Genomic DNA, 23,715 nt, shown 5'->3' with positions numbered 1-23,715 from the left:
AGCTTCAAGTGACCAAGAAACTCAATTTTGTGCCTCCCTGCGATCGGAAATTATAAACAAATTACATGAAAAAAAACCAAAACAAAACATTTAAATGCTAACAAACACAGGTCTGGCTGTTTTTGGGTTTTCAGAAAAAGCATTTAATGCACTTCATGAAAAATTTGCAAAATTTCGCAATTTGTGATCCTCAAGGTAGAGTGCTCTGCTTCTTCTACTCTGTTTATTAAATCCATGTACAATGCAGCCTACAGCACCACCTGCTGGCAAAAGAATGCAAACAAGATTATTAACTGGCAAAAACTAGTTTATGACTATGCACATAATCTGAATTTACATTTTTGTGGCTTTTCCAAAGAGCTTCAAATTTGCTTGAAATTTTATGGATCTTTCATCTTGTTACTTCGTTATATCTTTTTTTTTTTCATTTGTCACCTTGTTTTTCATTTTGTTTTTGTTGCAACATCAATTCTGTCTTGTTTAATCATTTGCATTGGTTTTTGTCATTTCATTTTCACTTAATTTCTGTCCTGGTTACATCTTTTACATTAGTTTTATCTTTTTTCATCACTTTTGTCTATGTTACCTTGCTTTATATCTTGCTAATTTCCTGTTTCATAGGTTTTCATCATCACGTTGTTTTCTTTTGTGTAATTTTTTTTGCACTTTACAACATTTGTCTCTCTTCTGTACTTCACGTGGCTTTGCTGAGGTCAACATTTTAATCACTTCTTTTACTAGGATTAGTAAAATGAACAAACCTATCATACTATTTCCATGTATTGTACTCTGTTAATTTGTTCCCAACCCTAAGTTTTGGAAAATATTGTCTTTAACCGTTCAGCGTACGACTATCTCTGCTGTTTGTTTAAAGGCCTCATACTGTAAAGATGAGATCAGACTGTAACGCATCCAAACTGGAGTCCACACATCCTTTTGTTTGTCTGTACCAGCATAAAAGCATCTAGTGAAGAAATAATTCCATTATTACAGGAAATTGTTGGTCTGTTATTGTTCATAGCATTTCCCATTTACAGCTGAGCAATTACAGCTTTTAAGAGGTTGTTACCTGGGTCGACATTGGGATTGCTATCCATCCCAGCGGGAAATGCCTCCATTGTCACAGAGGGGAGCCACTGCTCTCTGCTGATTTACTTGTATTCATGCTATATTTAGCCTCGGAGCAATCTGCTCAGTGGACCAGCCCCCTGTATTGTCCATCCACTCAAGAAGCCGAGGTTACTGGGATATGGTAGCTCTCCTGCTCTCCTTCCTGCCAGTTCTCACTCCACAGCAAACAGTGTTATAAAGCACCGCAACAATACAGCAGCCTGATAGCCATATGTCAAACTGCAGGTAATCACAACTAAGTGAAAAATAAAAGACATAAAACCTTCCAGCAGATTACCCTGTGACCTGTAAGCTGCAGTTGATTCATTCTCAAAATCAATCTAACACTTTCAGCAGTGAGTGGTTTCAACTGGTCCTCTGAGCCGCTTATTTTTGTGATAATGTGCTTTGTATAATAACTGCGTGATGCATTGCAACACACAAATATGACATCAAAACAGCAAATATAAAAGGACAGCAACAGGATACCAAATGAATCTACTGATGAGATAAGTTTAACAACCTCTGAACCACTAATCCTATCAATACATTGAAATAATTCAGGTAAAATGCAAGTTCTCAGTCTTTCACTGACATCAGATATGACCCAAGTGAACATGGAAACACTGTCACATTCAACACTGATTCACCAAAGAAACCCATGTAATTTGACAAATGGAAATGAATGTGGATGCTTGTTTTTATGATCAGCTGATGTTACAGTTTGCTGAAAAAGTCAGTTTTCTCAGTTTTGATACAATAACCTTTGAATTCACTGTGAGCTTTTATGAACACCTAATTGAATATAGGAAAAGACCTGGTTTACACTGAATAATTCAAAATACTGAGAATAATATTATAAGAAATGGTGATAAATCATTTAAGAAAGGTTAAATGTAAAGAAAAAGTCATTCACAGAAATAGTCCTATCTCTTTAAGGGTTAAACACTGGAACGCTTCACTGCTTAATGCCTACTTTTACTTTTCATTTTCTGGTAAACATAGCCCACTTTGACAACTCCTACACGACTGAGAATTAAAAGAAAGAGTACAATAATGTGATTTACTCGCATCTGTTATTACACAAGCCTATGTTTGTCCTGCATCATAATAAAACATGAGTCCACGCATCCCCACTTACACTGATCTGGTCCTATTCACATGGATGTCCCACTCACACCAACTTTCACTTCCAGTGGCTGCAGTAGAAACAGACACAACATACCGACATACAGGGTGGAGGAGGGGGTCTTCACAGCGGCTCTTCTCTGCACACTTTACCGGACACAGGACGGACAACAGTCGATTCGGAGTTCCGGGAAAACTCATGTGACGTTGTGTGATTTCTCCACTCTCTCCTCGGTGGTTTTACTGGTTGCACAACTTCTTCCAGCTGCAGCCCTGTTTTCACACCAGCTCCCCTGGCGCAATATCCATGACAACAGCTCCCCCCGATGGACCCGACAGGTACTGCATCCAGGGTGTGTTTGTTTTGCTGCTGTATGTCCTGGGACGGCGGTGCTTAGTGTTTAGGGCAGTGTTTTTCAACCTTGGGGTCGGAACCCCACGTAGGGTCGCCTGGAATTCAAATAGGGTCGCCTGAAATTTCTAGTAATTGATAAAAAATTAAAACTTACTAATAAAAATTTACATCATATAGCATAAATGTTGTCTAAAATTAAAATTTATTTGCAACATATTATAGCAAACTATTACATGATTAAAAACAAATCAATTTTAGCAAAAAAAAAAAAAAAAATCTCCGCTTTGAATGTCTGGGGTCACCAGAAATTTGTGATGTTAAAATGGGGTCATGAGCTAAAAAAGGTTGGGGACCACTGGTTTAACCCCTTCATTCAGATGTGTACACTGGTTTAAGATGCTTGTGGCACATGATTTTATCAGTTTGAGAAAGAACAGACAACCAACCAACTTAAAAAGGGGATTGGGAGCAGTTAATGCAGTGTTTTTCAACCTTGGGGTTGGAACCCCATGTAGGGTCGCCTGGAATTCAAATAGGGTCACCTGACATTTCTAGTAATTGATACAAAATTAGAACTTACTAATAAAAAATTACATCATATAGCCTAAATGTTGTCTAAAATTAATGTTTATTTGCAACATATTATAGCAAACTATTACATGATTAAAAAATCAATTTTAGCAAACAAAAAACAAAAGTCTCTGTTTTGAAAGTCTGGGGTCACCAGAAATTTGTGATGTGAAAATGGGGTCATGAGCTAAAAAAGGTTGGGAACCACTGGTTTAACCCCTTCATTCAGATGTGTACACTGGTTTAAGATGCTTGTGGCACATAATTTTATCATTTTGAGAAAGAACAGACAACCAACCAACTTAAAAAGGGGATTGGGAGCAGTTAATGCAGTGTTTTTCAACCTTGGGGTCGGAACCCCACGTAGGGTCGCCTGGGATTCAAATAGGGTCACCTGAAATTTCTAGAAATTGATAAAAAATGAAAACTTACTAATAAAAATTTGCATTATGTAGCCTAAATGTTGTCTAAAATTAACGTTTATTTGCAACATATTGTAGCAAACTATTACATGATTAAAAACAAATCAATTTTAGCAAAAAAAAAAAAAAAAAAAATCTCCGCTTTGAATGTCTGGGGTCACCAGAAATTTGTGATGTTAAAATGGGGTCATGAGCTAAAAAAGGTTGGGAACCACTTGTTTAACCCCTTCACTCAGATGTGTACACTGGTTTAAGATGCTTGTGGCACATAATTTTATCAGTTTGAGAAAGAACAGACAACCAACCAACTTAAAAAGGGGATTGGGAGCAGTTAATGCAGTGTTTTTCAACCTTAGGACCCCTGGAATTTAAATGGGGTCACCTGAAATTTCTAGTAAGTGATAAAAAATTTAAAAAATATAAACTTACTAATAAAAATGTACATTATATAGCCTAAATATAGTCTAAAATTAATGTTTATTTGCAACATATTGTAGCAAACTATTACTTGATCAAAAACAAATTAATTTTAGCCAAAAAAAAAAAGTCTCTGTTTTGAATGTCTGGGGTCACCAGAAATTTGTGATGTGAAAATGGGGTCACGAGCCAAAAAAGGTTGGGAACCACTGGTTTAGGGTCTCAATTGAAATTTATGTAATAGCAGTAATGGAGGAAGTATTGAGAATGTACTAATACCACAATGCATGAGGTAGTTTTTACTTATGGAGAAAATACTCCACTACAAGCAAAAGTACTCAAAACTTTATTTAAGTAAAAATATCCTCCAGTGTGGTGGCCCAGAGGTGCAACAGCCCAAAAAAGTATCCACTATAAGAAAAAAAAGAAAAAGAAAAAAAAGAGATTGTGATTTATTTAAAAAGAAGTATCTGAAAAATAAATGTACCCCTTACATAAAAATAAACTTGTATGAAAAAAAAAATCTCCTAAAAAAACCCAACTTGTAATAAAAAATTAATTTGCACAAAGAAATAAAATAAACTTGTATGATTTAAAAAATAATAATAATAATAAAATAATCTCCTAAAATATAATAGACTTCTACAAAAAAAGTGCCTCAAAATAAAATTGAGCAACATCAAAATTTTAATTCAACGTTAGGTTTTAAAAATGTTACTCCAAAATAACTATCATCCACATAAAAAGACAATTGCTCATTTAAAAAAATACATTAAAACTAAATTAATTAATTAATTAAATAAGAATAAGAATAAGAATAAGAATAAGAATAAGAATAATAAAATAAGAGCGTTTGAAAATATAAAACTTCACATGCCTAAAAGACCCAACAATGCATTTTTCCCCTAGAGGACAAGAGTTTCACAACTTTACTTTACCGCAAAGGACATACCATTAAAAAGTAAAATAAAAATAAAAACTGTATCTGAAAAACTGGTGCATTCTGCAAGACAATTATCTAATGTCAAAAAATGCCAAAACCCTTACTTTCCTGTGTCTCAGGAGGATATGATCAGCAAAAAAGGCATTAAACAAGTAAAAGTAAAGAAAAATGTTCCCTGTCTGGGTTTCACTCTTCTAAATGTTATCGTATCCAGGTTATTATTGCATTATTGCATTATTATTGCATTTATTCTGATGTGTAGTATATTCTTTAATACCAATAGCGGCACATGTTTGTTTTATAAGTACCATGTTTGTCTAAAAACTCTACAACAGGCTTGTTTTCTCTGCTTTGTGACCATGCTCTTTCCAGGAATCCAAGAGGGTTTTTTTTATGAGTTTGTTTAGCTTAACCTTCAGACCTTGAGCAGTTCTGTGCAGACTCTCCTGCATTCTTGAGTTCTATTTTTATCCTTTTCTGTAACTCAGCGTAACATCATCTGATTCCAAAGAACTTCTGTTTCATCTGGTTCATTTAAGGTTCAGATTTTACATTTTCAGTGTCTGAAAATCTAGGAATATACTTTAAATAACGTTGTATAAATGTGATGTCTTTCACTACAAACTCAGGTAGAACCTTTAGTAGTTTTTTTTTCCTTACTGAGAAGGTTTTACAGAGAGGTTTTTGACTTATTTCTTGACTTATATCTTATTTCTTAGGCATGTCTGATGTTGGCCGAAAGGGCCAAAACGTTATAATAAAGTTAGTTTTCCTCAGAGTTTTTTTTTCTCATTCATTTTCATTTCATTTATTAATTTATTTCGAGCATTCACAGAATACATGCAAGTTCAAAATTTCAAAATCATTCATTTACACTCGAAAAGGAGTGGGAAGAAGAAAAACTTATTTAATCCCACCCTCATTTCTCATCATCAAATAACTTAACATAATAATGTCTTAAATACCCATTCTCCAGTGCATCTGTCACATATAAAGGTGTAGATATGTCAAATCACTGTCTAACTTTTAACAAGGTCCACTATTTACTGGCTCAAATGAAGAGAAAATGCTAAATTAATCCTGCTATGAGTGCTTTGAATGTTCAGACAGGGTTGTGTGACTAAAAAGCTGAGAAATTCCACTTTATTTGGCTTTTTAAAGCATATGCGTAGGATTAGTGTTTCCAAAGATATTCAGCATTTTAGCAACAGTTTCTGTTTTTGAGGGTTCAGAGGCAAGGGAATTTTCTCAGCCCATAAAGAAACATTTAATCCTTTAGGTTATCATAAATACTCAGTGTAGGTTTTAATTGGACAAAAAAGGATGAAAAACAATGAACTGTAAAGTAACTAAAGTTGTAAGACAGGTGTAGTGGAGAAAAAAGTGCAATATTTTCCTCTGTGATGTAGTGAAGACAAAGTATAGGTTCCATAAAAAAGAAATTGCCAAGTAAAGTACCTCAAATTTGCCGCAAAGTACTCATGTTACATTCCATCAATGTTTCTTCCACTCAGACTTCACCGTATTTTGATATATTTTGATGCAACTTCTTACTTCACTTGCTATTTTGCTTTATTTATTTTAGTTAGTTTTTTCCAAGTTTTTGAATTGTGCTGTAGTTTTGTATATATGAAGCATTTACATATACATTTTTACCTGGACTTTATTTGTTAATTACTCATTATTCCTCTTTTAACCTAATTTAAACTATTTGATGTTTCTAATTGTGCTCTTTCACAGATATGAATTTCTCTTGTATTATTATCAAATGGAAATATCAGTGTTAATTGTTGCATTTCTGTGACAGAAACCTGCTCTTACAAGTGAAACCTGTCAATGGAAAATGTTATAGACAAATAAGTGCATTTTCCATTCTCTCAGTACTTAAAACAGAACCTCTTTTATTATATCATAAACCTCTGTTTCAACATGCCTTGACTGACACCAGCGTATAAATGAAACAGCATAACAAAACAGTAATGACATTATGGCACATAAATACATCCAAAATATTATATATTACATTTATATCAAACAAAAGCTTTTAATTAGACTTTACCTGTATATCAGACCTTTAATGAGAAATGTGCTCACATGAATAAAAAGTCAAAAAATCATAATCGTTTGCATGCTGGTGTGAAAATAAATATTTGTATACAATTTACAACGCATAATAAACTCACAAACTTAAATATGTATAAATATTGTTTGATACAAAAGATACGAAACAACTGAATATCAGGATTCTTTAAAGTTTCAGCATAACATTGGTGTTTATATCTGATATGTTACAGAATAATCTGATGAACGATATCCCCATAAGATGAAGATTGAATTCCTTCTATTGTGTCTCTTGTTTGATTTTGAGATGATGGTAATATCTGGAGTACAGAGATATGAGAGGTACTTCACCCGCCAACAATTAGTGTTGTTAAAATATCACAAATTACTGTAATAAAAGACTTAACAAGTCAGGCAATGGCATCTGAGACAATATCTCATTATCTAATAGGTCATTAAGCCCTCCATACGATTGCCTGTATTTCAGTAAACTCACACTAAGCAAACACATGTCATGTACTGAAGCAGCGTCTGTGTGTAACATTTCTGTCCCTGAGTGTCTTCAAGACCTGCGAGGTTCTAGTCTGTGAGAGAGCTGAGTTAGCGTCCTCTGGTTGTCGATCACGTTCAGATGACGTACGTAGCCCCGCACCTCTGGGTGGTTCTTGTTGGCGACAGGTGAATCTGGGCCTGTTCAATCCGACACATGAGCAGCGTTAGTTACTGAGTTACAAGAAAAACCTTTAAAGGTGAAAGGAGAACTCAGGTTATTTACTAAAGCACAAGTACAAACTCTGCACCGTAAGAGTATTCTATTATGCCTGTGGCCGTTAGACTGTTTAACTCCACCTTATAACCACATAATTATAATTACACACAACAATATTTTGCACGCTTATTATGTATATGTATATTTCTTTAACTTTCAAATTGATAATATATTGTCTAGTACATATTGTACAAATTGCTGTTGTAATTTTGTGTCCTAACATAGCGTTATAGATAGATAGATAGATAGATAGATAGATAGATAGATAGATAGATAGATTTGTATATTTAGAGTTTTATATATTTATATATTTCTTTTCTGGTCTATTGACAATTTCTTTCCTGCTACTTTTTAATTACCCCCCCCCCCCCCCCCCAAAAAAAAAGGGGGGGGGGGGTATTGTTTTTGGTTGGTTGGTTGGTTGGTTGTTTACACTCTAGCAGCAAAACTATTGGTCGAATTCATACCAAATTGGGTTCATAGATTGCCAGTGACCCAGAATAGATCTGATTACATTTTGGGAAAAGTAGGTCAAAGTTCAAATTTTTTATGAAGTTTTAGAATCTTTTTTTCCCCATTTACTTTTAACAGCTGAAAATTAACATGTCTGTAGCAGCAAAACTATTGGTTAAATTCAAACCAAATTGGGCTTAGAAATTGCCAGTGACCCAGAATAGATCTCAGTACATTTTGGGAAAAGTAGGTCAAAGTTCACATTTTTAATGAATTTTTTAAAATCTTTTTTTCCCTCCCATTTACTTAAAATGGGCGAAATTTCAAATATCTATAAAAACATCAATTTTGTTTCAATTTACCTCAAACCTGGCACATATATATAGAAGCAATTGATATGCTGACATCAGCACACACATAGACATGATGACACCAGCTGGATCCATGCCAAAATAAGCTACAATATGTGTGAGGGGTGGGGTTTGTTGTGCCTGACACCACTTGTTTTCATTATTTTATAGACCCAAAACCATGCTGAACCAACTGATCAACTGAAGCAACCTAGGGTCATAACACTGCTACAGGTCCAGGAATTGATTTAGAACCTATATATTTATTTTAGTGTACTCACAACACAATGGATCATTTCCTGTGTTGTCTTGATTTTACTGTTTGAAACACTTTGGTCTGTAGTTTGTGTGAAAGCAGCTATACAAATATATAGCATAAGAATTATTTAGTCCTATTGTGTAACTATCTCATGCTTACTTTTATGTGTTAGAAGTAACAACCATTTAATCAGGTCAAATATATCTTTCTGAGTAAAAAGTCAAAGCATAAGATAGAATACAATGGTGATAATTAAGTAATATAAGGGCAGCAAAACTGTACCTAAGACGAGTACTGGAGTAAATGTGTTAAATGTTACTTTGCACTGCTGTTAAAAATCAACAGATAGGAGAATTAAATTACGTTATGTTCAGGACTTACTGAATGGCTGACTCCTGCAGTGTCTGACTATCTTCACTGTATTTGCTATCATCCTCTGAAAGACAAAGAAAGAGCAAATAACTAGTGAAAATCAAACATATATGGTATCTGACAAATCAATGCTCCTACAGATCCTCACCGCTTTCTCAAAATTGACCAAATTGTCGATAAACGTCTTGTTGCCCTCATGAGTGAACGTCATGTCTGGTGAAACAGGAGGAAATAGAAGTGAGTAAACAGGAGGTGGGCTATTTAGAAGGATCAAAACATTTGAGAGGCAACAGATCTGTGACATCCAGGTCAAAATGATGCTTAAAATAAATGCTGACATTCTGACCTTTGATCAACAGAGGCATGAAAGGAATGATGGGAGGCTCCAGCTTGGCAACAGTCAGCCGGTACGCCCGGTGGTTCCTGGACGGGTCCTGTGGAAACAGTCGCACTGTCCTGAGATCTGCTGTCACTGTGCTATTAAATGGATCCATCACAGTCCTGGCTGACAGGGACACTGCTAAACCCACACCTGACCCAAACAACCTGAATAAATCCTGGGTTTTTAAACCGATATTTACCCAAATATGGATAAAAAATCCAGTCACCTTGAAGTAAACAAAGTGTGACCGTGTTCTCACCTCTCACCTTTAAGAGAATTTATTCAGCAACAAACCTGGACTCATGTTTAATTTGAACTGTATTCTTGTTATTGTGCTGCTATCAGGTTTATTATTTTCATTCTACTCTTTACAAACTGTCTTCAGCTTGTACTTCATGTTTTACTTCTCTGATTCTGTAAAAACTCTTCTAGGTACAAGTGTTGCAAATTTGCATTCACTGCAAACACTATGATTCAGAATTAATACATTTTATTTTGTCAGTAGGGGTTCACACACATAAACATGCACATGCACCACACACCGAAATTTATCTTCTACCTTTAACCCATCACTAGATCATGCATGTATCACAAACTGTATACTAGGATACTAGGACTGCAGTGGGCTCGCCATATCAGGCACCAGAGGGGCAAATGGGGGGTTAAGTGAGCTGCTTAAGGGCACATCAGCCAGCAACTCTTCGCCAGTCCAGGGAATCGAACCAGTGACCCACTGGTCACAAGCCAACTCTCCAGCCATCTAGGCCCTATGATAATTACATTGGATTATTGATTTTCAGTTTATCTACAGTGCTTTGTAAAAGTAATCACCCCCCTTAACTTTTTCCACATTTCAACCACAAACTTAAACTTTATCCCTGACCTGTCTGGTGTACTCCTTAGTTTTCATGCTGCTGTTTGTTTGCTCAAGTTCTCTAACAAACCTCTGAGGTCTTCACAGAACAGCTGACAATACTGACATTGAAGTACACACAGGCGGACTCTATTCAATAATTAGGAATTTTAAGATTTGTATATATATATATATGTATATATATATACATATATATATATATATATATATATATATATATATATATATATATATATATATATATATATATACATATTTTTTTTTATTTTTTATTTTTTATTTTTTTTAACATCACATATCATTTTCCTTCCACTTCACAATTATGCTCACCTTTGTGTTGGTTTATTACATAAAATTCAAATAAAATACATTTAAATTTGTAGCTGCAATATGACAAAACGCCTCACTATCGAATAAAACATGAATTAATTAATAATGACCAGATGAGGGACCTTCACTTACCATTAAGTTCTCAAATTCCACATAAAACTTCTTAAATTTGCTGGGAAGTTTCTGTGAAGACAGATAGTAACACAGGTTAACTTGAAGATTGGATGTTATTAAGAACCTCCTCAGCTCCCTGACATGCACAATGAGGAAGTGTGGAGGTGTGGAGAGTATTGAGAACAGAGAAAAGATAAGAGGGGAAACACACATCCAAATTATACTAACCAGGAGTAGAGCTTTAAAAATGAACGTTTTTCTCAATCTGCAGTTGTATTATTTATATAAAATGATTAAATGTGTGATCAAAATTGTATGTATTGTATAAAAACTATACAGTGGTGGAAAAAAGTTTTTGGACACCCCATGAATGTATGAAATATTTCATTAAGAATCACTCTTAAGTCACTGAATTCTGATAAGTATTGTTTCATTCTCCAAACCCACAAGCTCCCTTCTGCATGTGCTTTATTCTTTCAAGGTCAAAACTGGATGTTTCAGCAAAACAATGAAACACATTCAGGGCATGACTTATTAAAACTGTCAGTTAGTTGTGTTATTTTTTTCTTGTTAAGAATAAACCAAAAAAAATCATTTGCATTTGTTTGTGTCTGTCTGATGCAGCCACACCTTTTGAAACACACAAAAAAAATTCTGCAAATAATTCATGATCGTATTTGAGATTGTGTAAAAATTTTAAGGGTGTCAGGAAACTTTTTTCCACTACTGTATATATGACATCTCTAAATCACTTAGTGATGCATTATGTTACATTATGAATTGAATTAAGGGTCAGTTAAGTTTAGACATTAAGAAACTAAATCACAAGCTGCCACTAAACACATCATATTTAACTATGCTAAGGATGGATGAGGAGTCGAGGGGCCACAACTACAGAAATGAAAGGAGGGAAGGAGTGAGGTCAGATACCCACCTCCCAGGTCTGACTCAGTCTGCTCACTGCTGGGTTACTCAGTCCCATAATGACGGCAAAAAAGGCATTCAGGTTCTTGTACTCCTTACAGCTTCGACAGAGAACACACAAGATGAAGCAGCAGGAAAACAAAACCACAAAAACCCTCAAAATGAAGAAGTGTTAAGAAGATTGTGACATAAGATGCACTTACTGGGCTGCGATCTTTATGAACTTCTTGAGCAGCTGCACCCTCTTACTGAGCTGAGAGCACAGACAGATCTCTGTGATCACCCAAAACTGGATTTCATTGAACCTCCGTAGGAACAGATCCAGGTTTACAGTGGTTTTCTTGACATTTTGTCTCCCAAACGTGTGGTATATTAGTTCGAGCTGCAGGAAAATACAGACAGATTTCAGATTAAGGTGTTAGATTTTTTTAGAAAAGTGAAATTAAACAAATAAAACAGACAAGAAAAGGCATCATAGAAGGAAGTGACACCTCATGTACACAGTGGAAAAGCTCCCAGTCATAAGACGTCATATGGTAAGCCACATCTTTAGAGCTCATCAACTCAAAGCTGGACAGTGACCCTGTAGTCGGACCCTCCTGCTCTGGTAACGGTGTCTAGAAAACAGAGAAGTAAACATTCTAATCATACAATCTGACTTTCCAGGGTTATCTCTTAACCCATAAAGACCCAAACATCAATCAGCAACCAAAATCATTTTCTGATATAAAAAATTAAATCACTGTTGATCCACTAATCCTATAAATACATGTCAATAACTGGTGTAAAATGGACTTTTTCATCTTTTCATGATCATCAGATATGACCCCTTTGGAAGTTCAGAGGTTCCATAGTGAACATGGAAACACAGTCATCTTCTACAACACTGATTCACCAGTAAAACTCAAGGAGTTGGATCAATGACAGTGGATGGAAATGCTTGTTTGATGTTCACTTAATGATAGATTTTACTGAAAAAGCCACTTTTTCTACCGTTTTCTCTGTTTTTGATATAAAAACCCTCGATTTTAATTTGAGCTTTAATGAACATCTACATGATTAATAAATTAAATATAGGAAAGTACTTGACTTTCACTTAAGAATACAAAATACAGAGCATTATATAATAATAAATGTTGATAAATCACTTAAGAAAGGTTAGAAATAGTGAAAAATTCACATGGGATAAATTTAACCCATAAACTTATGGGTTAAATTGACAACGATCATCATCAACATACTGTAAATCTAAAACAGTTTAAACAGTAACAGTAACATGCCCCCGTGCTTTATAGTTTGACATAAATCCAGGTGGTGTCTAGACTTTACATGATGATGTTATGGCGTGTTTTCTGAAAATCTTTAACACACCAAAGAATCCAGCTGATCCCTGCGGCAGGCGAACAGTCGTCCATTTATGCTGAGCGAGGAAAAGACGGAAACATCGTTGGGCTTGAAGATGACTTTCTCTGTTGAATGAAAAACAAGTGAAAAACTATAAAGTATAAACAGATCATTTAGAACTGCTTGTATTATTTGATGTTCTACGAATAAATTAAAAAAAAAAAAAAAACTGGAGCAGGTCACATAAAAAAATATATAAAAGTGACAAAATGAGAGTGTATATTCTACATATTTACATGCTTTTGTACTCATCTGTTCTTCTGCTTGTGAAGTTCACAGTGTTTAAGTCCAAAATTTACTGAGCAAACATCACAAGCCAGTTTTCAGAATCAAGTTTTCCCCATTTTCTGTTCAGATTAACCCATAAAGACCCAAACATCCATCACCGACCAAAAGCATCTATTGATCTAAACTGTTTAATACCTGTTGATCTACTAATCCTATCAATACATGTAAATAATTGGTGTAAAAATGCAGTTTTTCATCTTTTCATGGTCATCAGATATGTACCATTTGGCTGTTCAGAGGCTCTGTAGTTACCATGGAAACACTGTCATCTTCTACAACATTGATTCACCAGTAAAACCCATGGAGTTGGATCAATGACAGTGGAGGGACACTCTTGATTTATGTTCACTTAATGATATATTTAACTGAAAAAGTCACTGTTTCTGAGCTTTAATGAACATCTGCACCATCAGTCAAGTAAATACAGGAAAATACCTGATTTATACTGATAGAATACAAAATACAGAGGATACTATTATAAATAAATGGTGATAAAATCACTCAGGAAAGGTTAGATATAGAGAAAATTTCATGTGGGAACTGACAGAAAAGTAGCGCTGGGTCTTTATGGGTTAAGTATGATTACATAAATAAATACTGTAAACGTGCACCAAGTGGCCATTTTATTAGGTACAGGCTTGATTCTTTGTGTCGTGTGAAATGTTCCTCAGAGGTTTTGATAATGTCACACAGTTGCTGCAGATTTGTCAACAGCACATCCATGATGGAGAGCTCTTGTTCCACCACATCCCAAAGGTGGTCTATTAGATTAAGATCTGGTGACTTAATCAAAGTGAGCTCATTGTCATGTTCTAGAAACTAGTTTGAGATAATGTGACCTTTGGGACTGTTTGCTGCTGCTGGAAGTAGCCATCATAGGGTGGGTACACTGTGGTCAGAAGCAATACTCATGTAGGTCAAGAAAATATCCCTCACACCTTGAAACCATTACCATGACTAAAGGCCTAAATAAAATGAGATTGGCCTATTAGATATTTGCATTATTGTCCAGTAGAACATATGTGTCTAATAAAGTGGCTGGTGAGTGTATATTTCCAGGTAATAGGTAAATAAATGTAAATGCATGTCTAAATTAAAGAGTGAATACCTCTGTTTGGAAATAATATCTTTTGTATGCATTTTTCCTGTTTCTTATCCTGATTAACCCTACTGCAGATGTCATTTACTCCATTAAATGCTCTTTTTACATTACAGCAAATTTACTCAGACAGTGAAAAAGTAAACACAGCAAAGTCTAAAAGGGATAAAATAAGAAGGATAGATAGATTTTCTTCAAATGGAACACGTTTATTGATGAATAGTAAAATAAATAGAAGTAAAAATAGAATAGCAGAATGAGAAAAATAAAAGCAAGATAAAAGAATGATACACACTACTTACTCCTGCTACTACACTTACACATCTCTGCATCTTCAGTCACAACCTATTGCACATTATTGCACATATTGCAGTTGCAAGAGAAAAGAAGAGTTGATGGAACTGTGAGTTCTTTAAAGTGCAATTCTGGACACGAGGTGGAAAAAACCTTGTGTAACTTGACAATTACACTACATGTTTCCTAGAGTGTTTTAGTCATGAGAAGCTACAGCCTTCACGTTACCTTGCAGAGCCAAAGTTCATTGTTGGAGGTTTATCAGCGCTATTGTAATCACACGGAGCACAGCCTCTGCTCTGTATTTGTTTACTTGTCATTGATAACTGATAAGAAAGTGTATCCCAAACACACACTGTGAACTTCATTTGTGTTCTCTGGAAGAGAAAAGGGCACATCACCATCAGCAACAACAGCCCTGAGCTCAGGTTTTCCCCCAAGCTTCTTTAAATGCCACTTGTAGCACAGTTAACTACATCAAGGCACTTACTTCTCATTTAATTTACGTAAGATTCATTGCTGTAGCACTTGTCTCGGACTCTTCAGTTGCTTGATTATCATGTAAGTGTGGCCGCTCTCACCTCCTGCTGAACTGAGGCTGACCAGGAGAAGGTCCTCCGCTGACCCCAGCTTGTCGGCCACAGCCCCAATGACCTCCTTGACCGAGGCAGCCACACAAACCCGGATTGTTGTGTAGGTGTGGTCACAGCAGTAGACTTTGAACAGCACTGGAGACATGTGTCAGAGGAAATACAGGACAGTGAGTGAGGAGGAATGAAGGTGCAGTTAGGCAGAGTGCTTGCTTTGTTTGTAACATTCTTTAAGTTAATATCTAAACTCATTTACAAATGAAACCTGCTTTATTTTAAAGGTTGACTAGTTAAAAAAGTACGTCTGGAATGGATTAAAGCTTGCTACAGCCTTGGAAAAAACTAAGAAATTACTCATTTTAGTGTCATTTCCTCATTTCAGACCTCAAGTAATGCAAAGAAAAAAAGCTCACATTAATGATTTAAGAACAAAATACTTACATTTTCACTTAGGAAGAGTTTATGAATCAATATTTGGTGGAATAACCCACATTTTCATATTACTATAAGTGTTTTATGCCACTTCTGTTGCAAAATGCAAACAACTCAATTTTTGTTTCATGGCCTGTGAATATTCGCGACTGTTTATCATCATCCTGAATACTTTCAGACATTTTCAGCAAAGTTCAGATCTGAAAATTATGGGTGGTCTCTGTTTTTTTTTCCAGAGCAAGAAGCTAGCAAGTTAGAAGCATTGTTGTTTTTTTCACCATTAGACAAAGCTCTGAAATTAAAAAAAATGCTGAAATAGCAATTTTTCAGAGTTTGATTAAGAGGATTATGAAGGTATAACATTATCATGTGAAGCTAATATGTTTGCTAAGTTGCCATTTGTTGATTCAGAGGTGATTTGTGTTTTTACTGTGGCTGTTTTCTGTCTGAAAACAGAGTTAAGCCAACAGTTATAAAGTAAACTATTGGCCAATGCAGTAACTTTTGACTAAATGTCAAAATAACCACCTGTGACTTTTTTGTTTGCAGGGAAAAACTTTATTCAGTGAGTGATACAGTCTGTGGATACAGAGAGTTGATTGGTTGGTAGTTTTTGTAACTTTAAGTGGGTTTGTAACTTCCCCCTGCTGTTGAGAGTTTGGGATCAGTTCTACATAGTCACTCCTTTATGAAAAACTAGCTGTAAGTTACTCTAATATAAACTGTGAAGTGCATGCATGTAGAAGAACTGCTGAACAATAATTAATTCCTTTGCCCAGGCTTAAAAATGCAAACAACTACATATTAAGTCACTTTTACATCTAAATAGAGATAAATATGACAGATCATAATCAGTCACTATCTACAGTGTCATCTGTGTAAATATTAATATTAATTAAATTTCACCCTTGACTTACGTTCATCATTACTCTTGATAGGTTCACGTTTCTGCAGCTTCTCGTCTCCTGTACTGAACTGACGCAGCAGAACTTTGTGCTGTGACAAAATTGACAAGTTTAGTCTCCACATTAACTACACAACAAATTCACCATGACTCTAATTTAACAAAGCCTTACCTTTTTCTGTGAGGATCTGGCATCTTCACCACTAAACGGTAAAGAAATGGAACAAATGTGATGTAAGTTTGAACCCTGACCATGGTAAAGGTATGGGGCGTGTCAGTGCCAATAAAATGCATTAAAACTAGAGGGATTGTAATTCTTCAATATTAAACTATCTTACTTGCGCTTTACAATTCTCTCCAACTCTGTTAGCTGATCCCTGAGAGGTAGAATGACCTTGGCATCATCTGACACCGCCATGAAAAACCTCTGCAAAACACAAGACGACAAAAGACAGCATGGGTTTATGAGATCTGCAAATGATTGTATTCTGTTTCTATTTACATTTAACATTGTGTTCCATTTTTTAGTTTTGGAAATGGTATTGTATTGTTCCTATTTTAGTATATTTTATGTACATGTTGCACTCTGGAAAAAGACAAGTTTGCATTTTAAAGTGTATTTTAATGTGCCATTTCCTTTCTTGTAAATTTAATCATTTTATTACCACAGTTCCCCTCCTCACGCACACGTGTTCCATCAAAACAACTTTGCAAAGACCAGTGTTGTATAGTAATGAAGTAATAATTCTTCACTACTGTATGTAATGTTTTGGGAGAACTTGTACTTTACCGAGTATTTTTTATTCTGTTTACTTTCACTTTTACTTCACTACATTTCCTAACTCAACTGCATACTTCTACTCCGATACATTTTTAATGCACTGTATCATTAATGTTTATAAATTTATTTGTGTGAAGTTGCAAATTTCTCATTTTCTTTGTTGCTATTTAATGCACCATCACTGTGTATGTGTGTCTTATGACCTCTCTGCTGTAAGAAAAAAGAGAGCTTACAGAGCTTATGAGTATATAGTTTTTTCTACCGTCTGACATGATGTAAATGAGCCTTTTTTGTTTTAATAAATTTTGGGACGGATTACAGTCTTGTCATTCGCGTCAGAATACAACTCATAAGTGATTTTTTTTTGGAAACGAACAGAAGATCAATACACTCAACCTGCCGGTGATCTGTTGATGTGAGCAGCAGTGTAATATTCCAAATTCTGATGCCTTTGGTTGTTGTTAACATTTACTTGTACTTTTGTTTTCATGACTTGAGTACATTTAATTGTACATTACTTGACATACTTAAGTACAGTAAATACTAGATACTTACAAACTTTAACTTGAGTAACATTTCAATAGGTGACTTGAACTTCTACCAACGTCATTTTTTGGTAGGGTACCTGTACTTCTACACAAGTGAAACTTTCCAGTACTTTATACAACACTGGTGAAGAAACTGTTGCAGCATCCTTTCCTCATCTTTGCCCAAGAACTAGTCAAACAACCGAGATAATTTTACATTTCTTCCAGAATGATAATGTTAGGTGCCAGAACTATAGTACTGGCACACAGCTAATGACTGTAAACTGTATAAATAAATTATACATGTTAATCAGAGTTACTTTAAAGCACAGTGTTGCCATGAACTTCATTGTTATATGCTCTGTACTGCTGTAAAGTCACAGAACAGTGCTGTGTGTTGGCTGACCTCCAGAAAGGCCACAGCGACGTCCTCCTGCTGCAGGTGGTCTCCGTGGGCAGCAGCCCACTGCATCACCAGGCGGATCACCCTGCGCTTGTTGTTGAGTGTGTAGTCTAGTTTTTCTTGTTCAGAGCCCTGTGAGGCCTGGGCATGGTAGGTACACAGCAGTTAAAGATAAAAACCATATTTACAGTAACAGAGTGGGAGTCTTTCTTATAACCATCCACTATTTGCTAAACTACAGACAGGGTTCATTCAGCTTTAGGAGAGTTACATGTTGGACTTTTTTGATCCACCTTGGAATGAAATGAAAGACATAATCATATGAGTGTTGGTTCTATTGACAACACTGACAATTGGAATTTTTCTTTTTGTTTTAGTATAAAAAAGTAAAATTACATGAAAATGTTTACATTTAGAAACTATCCTTTCAAAATAAAAAAAAAGTAAATAATATGAACAACCTGAAATGTCTTAAGAGAAGTCAGTTCAATTTTACCAATATTCTGTCTGTTACTAAATGTTTTATATATTTGTAAATCCACTGTGATCTGTAAGTTGAAATGTACGTGTGTAAATGATAAACAGAGGCATAATATTGTTAAAAATTGCACTTACATTTCTTAAGACACTTTAAGTTGTTCATGTTATTCAAATTTTTAATGACACTTTGTAGATGTACACATTATCATAATGTAATTTAACTTTTTTTTCCACTGTTATTATTTTACTGGTTATTTTATTGGGCTGAATGTGGAACTAAAACAAGTTTGACACTCCTGTTCTAAACTGTGCTCAAAGTATAACAGTAAAAAGTAGCCCTCTGAAGAGATCTACGACCTGTTTCTGTGCAAAGCTAATGAATCTCATTTGATATTAAAGTTGTTTTCTTCTGGTTAATTTTTTCATGCTTAATATGTACACAAACTATTGTCTTTTATAAATGTTACTGTTCAATCCAATTAGGTTGAAACTGATTTCACTGCTGGTACGACGCATACTATAACAAAATAAATATAATCAATAATAGCTCTAAAATTTATTATAATAGTAGTAAAGTAGCTAGTGTCTTAAAATATAAAGAGAAGAAAGTACAGATATTGTGATAAAATGAAGTAAAAAAAACTGTCAAAAGTATTTTTACTTTGTTATTTTCCGCCTCTATGCTAATAAATTTGGTAAATTATAAAGAAATCAACAAGATCCTACTATCAAGGTAATCTTTAAGAAAGTCTTTAAAAATATTTTAAAACCAATTAAATGTGTAGTTTGTATGATTTGGGAGGATTTAGGAGGATATAATTGTATGAATGGCAAATAATACTGTAAAATAATATGCTTACATTAGTGTATAAATATGTGAAAACGAGAGCAGATATGTTTTAATTACCTTAGAATGAATGGTTTGTATCTACAGAGGTTAAATTTTAATGTGCATTACTGTCAACCTGAGTTAATTTATTGTATTGATTTTTTTTTTTGCAACCACCATTAGGGAGACTGGGAATGTTGCAATCTCCAACTTCACCACTAGATTTCACTAAATATGAACTTTTCAAGTCTCATTTTAAGATTCATGAAGATTTGGAGCAACCCTGTGCAGATCAACCAGGGGATACTTGACTCTATCAGGACAAAACATTTACATTCATTACAGTGAAAGGATATTGAGCCATCAACACCGGACACAGCTGACTGTTTGGAATGAAGACACAATGCATGAGCACAAAGTCATTTAAGGCCGAGTCTGTGGAGGCAAACAGAGAGAACAGACCATGTCAAACACCTGTGATACCAGTGGAAGAGGAGATCAAGGAGTGTTCAGATTCATCAGGCTTTAATCCACATGGCTCCGTCTCCATCACCTATGCACGCAAATGAACACCATATGTATCCACACAACTGAGAGTAATTAGATCAGCTCTGTGATGTGTGTCTAATTATAGATGAGAACAAACGGGTCAGTGCAGAGCAGCAGACAGAGGAATGGGAAAGAAAAGAGAGAGAAAAATAAATATACAGCATAGGAGAAAGCCCTTCACAGTAAATGAGCGTCATATTGATGGACTGCATTAGACAGCACTAATCCAACGTACTGGAGGCTGCATGTGGAGATGTACCTGACTCTGAGAATTGAGAATCCAACCGCATCATTTCGAGGAGGTGCTCCAAAATCTTCTCCGGCGTCCCTGACATTACCTTGTATCTGGAGCAACACAGAATAAAACACACTCTTCACTAATCAAGAAACACTGGCTCTTAATGCTTATCGACGCAGCTATGGCCCTTGACTGATTTGTGTTGCTTGAACATGTGTCTGTGATTGCTCCATTTGATAACAATCCTATTTACAATCACAGAGTTCTTGGCCAGTTGAAGATTAAGAGGAGTCTGGGCCAAGTGTCTGGGAGAAAAAAAAAACTAGGGGCGTCTTCTCTGTGAAGGAGAATCAACACAGTTGCGGACCTTGGTTGTTTTCAGTGCTTGAGAACAGCATCACAAGTGGGAGCTGCACAAGCAGGTTGTATGTCCCCCCCCACCCTCATGGGGGAGACCACAGTCTTGACACCCTTACGAGCGAGGAGAGGAGTTGATTAGAGAGCGACCCCGAACAAGTAATTGTGACTTGCCAGGCCTTCTTCTTCCCCTTGGAGCTAGGCCATTATTATCATTAATGTGTCTCTCTATATTACAGCAACTGTGGTGCAGTGACAGATGCCTCTATTAAGATAACACACAGTGCACAGAATCGCCCCACTGCAACCTGCACTGGTTTTATTTACTGGTCAAACTGTCTGTTAGAGTCCAGTATTCATGAGGTACTACGAAAGTTCAACAAACTGGTGACATCTTGTATTTCTTTATTTACATCAACTCTCAGTAATTATGTAAAGTTATGAGACAAAAACTCATACAGTCGTGGAAAAAATATTAGACCACCCTTGTTTTCTTCAATTTCTTGTTCATTTTAAAGCCTGGTACAACTAAAGGTACATTTGTTTGGACAAATATAATGATAACAACAAAATTAGTTCATAAGAGTTTAACCCTTTCATGCGTAGTGGTCACTCCAGTGGACAGCTGTCCAAAGCTGTTCTCTTATACATATGTTCCTGTTGTATGATTCTGTTGGGTTTCTGTAGAATTGACTTAGAGTCTGGTTTTGACCAACTCTATATATAAAATGTCAAGAGATAACTTTCTTGTGATCTGGCGCTATATAAATAAAATTTGATTGATTGAGTGATTTAATTGGTTTTCCCCTGTAAGTCGCTTTGGAAAAAAGCGTCTGCCAAATGCGTAAACATAAACATAAACATATGTTCATGGGTTGTATTGTTTTTTTGTTGTTTTCGTTCCAGCACAGTGGATGCTTATGCACCATCACATACACTGCAATTCATACCATTACTGTAACTTTGCTGTTCTTGATAAACCTGATCTGCACTAACATGTTTGAGTGTAAATCACTTGCTTAATATTCTTATTCTACTGTAATTAACAGGGTTTTTTTTTTTAAACAAAAAGGTTTTTTTTTTATTTGTATATTATCTCCATGAAGTGAGTAGGGACTGAGTGAGTTAAAATGTGAGAAAACATCAGATTAGCAGCATCAAAAGTGTTTTAATTTCATAGTTTTCACTCAATATAACAGTAAATATGTGTTTCTTTGCTTCTAAAATTAAACACATGGTGTCCAGCTAAGTGGACATTTTTGGAACTTCATGAAAAATAGGTTCATAGGAAAATTTTCATTCGCATTGTTTTTTTTTCATGCTTAAAGACAAATAAAAACACTCACAAAAAAAATAAAAATCTTGATTAAGGTTCTCATAATTTATGCATGAAAGGGTTAATTTCAGAGCTGATATCGAGACATTTTCCATCTTTTCTTGATAATAACCAAAATCACTTAAATTCTTACATCAGTAGCTATGGCATTGTACTGCCAAAAACAGTGCTTTTAGGCATTCCATGTTTTCTTTTCTGTCTGTTTTAGTCACATGATACACACAGGAGTTGGTACTTGATTGCATTGCATGTTTTTGATGACTTTTGATGGTCAAATCATTTTTCCCGCGACTGTACATTATAAAAGGGAAAAAACTTGGAGAAATAGGACGCCACGTTTAGATGGTTGAAGTGGTGTACATGATCTATAGATTAAAGTTGATTCTTTCACATCAAGGAAAAAACTGGGCACAATTTTCACAAGCCACATCTCCTCTGAACATTCTGACATTAAAATGACTTTTCTCAGACACACAAATCAAGAGAAAGTGGATATAAGGCCTGTCTCTGTTTCGACAAATCTCCTCTAAAGGAGGTAAAAACAAGTGGTAATCATGAGAAAATACAGTTATTTCCCAGTAAACATGTACTATTATTCTATTATTACTGTATTATTAATCTATTTTCATATTTTATGTTTCATATTACTGGTGAAACCTTCCCTGCACTGTATTAGTAGATGGATGATCTTTGGTATAAACTCAGATAAAGTCCTGCAAAGCTTATCAATAAAGTTTTGCTGAATGGGCAACAGTTTGGTCTTTGTGTTATTTTGGTTTTTCAGTTTTTCATTTTCCAGTATTTGTCTTGTGGATTGTGGTGAAAATGGGAGAATATCCATTTCGTCATCTGGTGGCCATAAGTAGTACTGGAAAACTACCACATGTGTTACCTTAACGTAACTCTAGGAGAATGTAAAAACTGTAAAAACCCAGCACACAATCCACTCAGCTAAAGTAAATCAATAAGCTTTACAGGATTTTATCTGTATTTATACTAAATATGGCTTCTTATTTATTTATTTGTTTATTTGTTTATTTATTTACGTACTTACTTACTTACTTATGTATTTATGTTTATTTTATTTAATTTTATTATTTATTTATTTATTTATTTTACAAATTTCTGAATTTTCTTTCTCACAATCTCAAGACTTTCTAATCTCAGAACATCAGTTTTTGGTTGTTTTTTTTAGAGTTTTTTTCCTCATAATTTTACATAAATTAAATGTTACCAAATATTACCCCCTTCCTCCTGCTCAAAAAACATAATTACCTGAAGTGGCCTTGAAATGTCACTGTACATTAACCAACTACAACAAAATCATTATAATAACATAATAATACAATTATCAGTTTATATCTGTTCAGC

At 35.0% G+C, this 23,715-nt stretch overlaps 2 protein-coding genes across 6 annotated transcripts in view; both read right to left on the bottom strand.

Annotated features, from left to right (window-relative positions):
* map3k20a (mitogen-activated protein kinase kinase kinase 20a) overlaps nt 1-2,472 on the bottom strand; it is a 38,863-nt gene extending 36,391 nt beyond the window's left edge. Inside the window, exon 1 of one of the 2 annotated variants that reach the window (XM_030125637.1) lies at nt 2,252-2,472. The gene's annotated coding sequence lies outside the window, so the exon portion shown is untranslated. The remainder of the gene's footprint in view (nt 1-2,251) is intronic. The other variant, XM_030125636.1, reaches the window with a different exon arrangement.
* A 4,354-nt stretch (nt 2,473-6,826) lies between these two features.
* The window catches only part of rapgef4a (Rap guanine nucleotide exchange factor 4a), a 59,298-nt gene continuing 42,409 nt past the window's right edge, over nt 6,827-23,715 (bottom strand). For all 4 annotated transcript variants that reach the window (XM_030125414.1, XM_030125415.1, XM_030125417.1 and 1 more), the window contains 16 exons: nt 20,673-20,758; nt 20,221-20,299; nt 18,559-18,709; nt 17,183-17,271; nt 17,017-17,047; nt 16,858-16,936; nt 15,500-15,646; nt 13,205-13,302; nt 12,325-12,450; nt 12,037-12,215; nt 11,844-11,934; nt 10,928-10,978; nt 9,556-9,643; nt 9,358-9,422; nt 9,219-9,273; nt 6,827-7,696 (listed from right to left, as the gene is read on the bottom strand). In XM_030125414.1, the coding sequence (XP_029981274.1) occupies nt 7,569-7,696; nt 9,219-9,273; nt 9,358-9,422; nt 9,556-9,643; nt 10,928-10,978; nt 11,844-11,934; nt 12,037-12,215; nt 12,325-12,450; nt 13,205-13,302; nt 15,500-15,646; nt 16,858-16,936; nt 17,017-17,047; nt 17,183-17,271; nt 18,559-18,709; nt 20,221-20,299; nt 20,673-20,758 (1,543 nt within the window). In that variant the 3' untranslated portion in view covers nt 6,827-7,568. The remainder of the gene's footprint in view (nt 7,697-9,218; nt 9,274-9,357; nt 9,423-9,555; nt 9,644-10,927; nt 10,979-11,843; nt 11,935-12,036; nt 12,216-12,324; nt 12,451-13,204; nt 13,303-15,499; nt 15,647-16,857; nt 16,937-17,016; nt 17,048-17,182; nt 17,272-18,558; nt 18,710-20,220; nt 20,300-20,672; nt 20,759-23,715) is intronic.

The sequence above is a fragment of the Sphaeramia orbicularis genome, chromosome 21 (assembly GCF_902148855.1).
Source record: "Sphaeramia orbicularis chromosome 21, fSphaOr1.1, whole genome shotgun sequence".
NCBI classification, from domain to species: Eukaryota; Metazoa; Chordata; class Actinopteri; order Kurtiformes; family Apogonidae; genus Sphaeramia; species Sphaeramia orbicularis.
The sequence above is the reverse complement of the archived record's forward strand: the minus strand, read 5'-3'. Positions and strand labels throughout refer to the sequence as shown.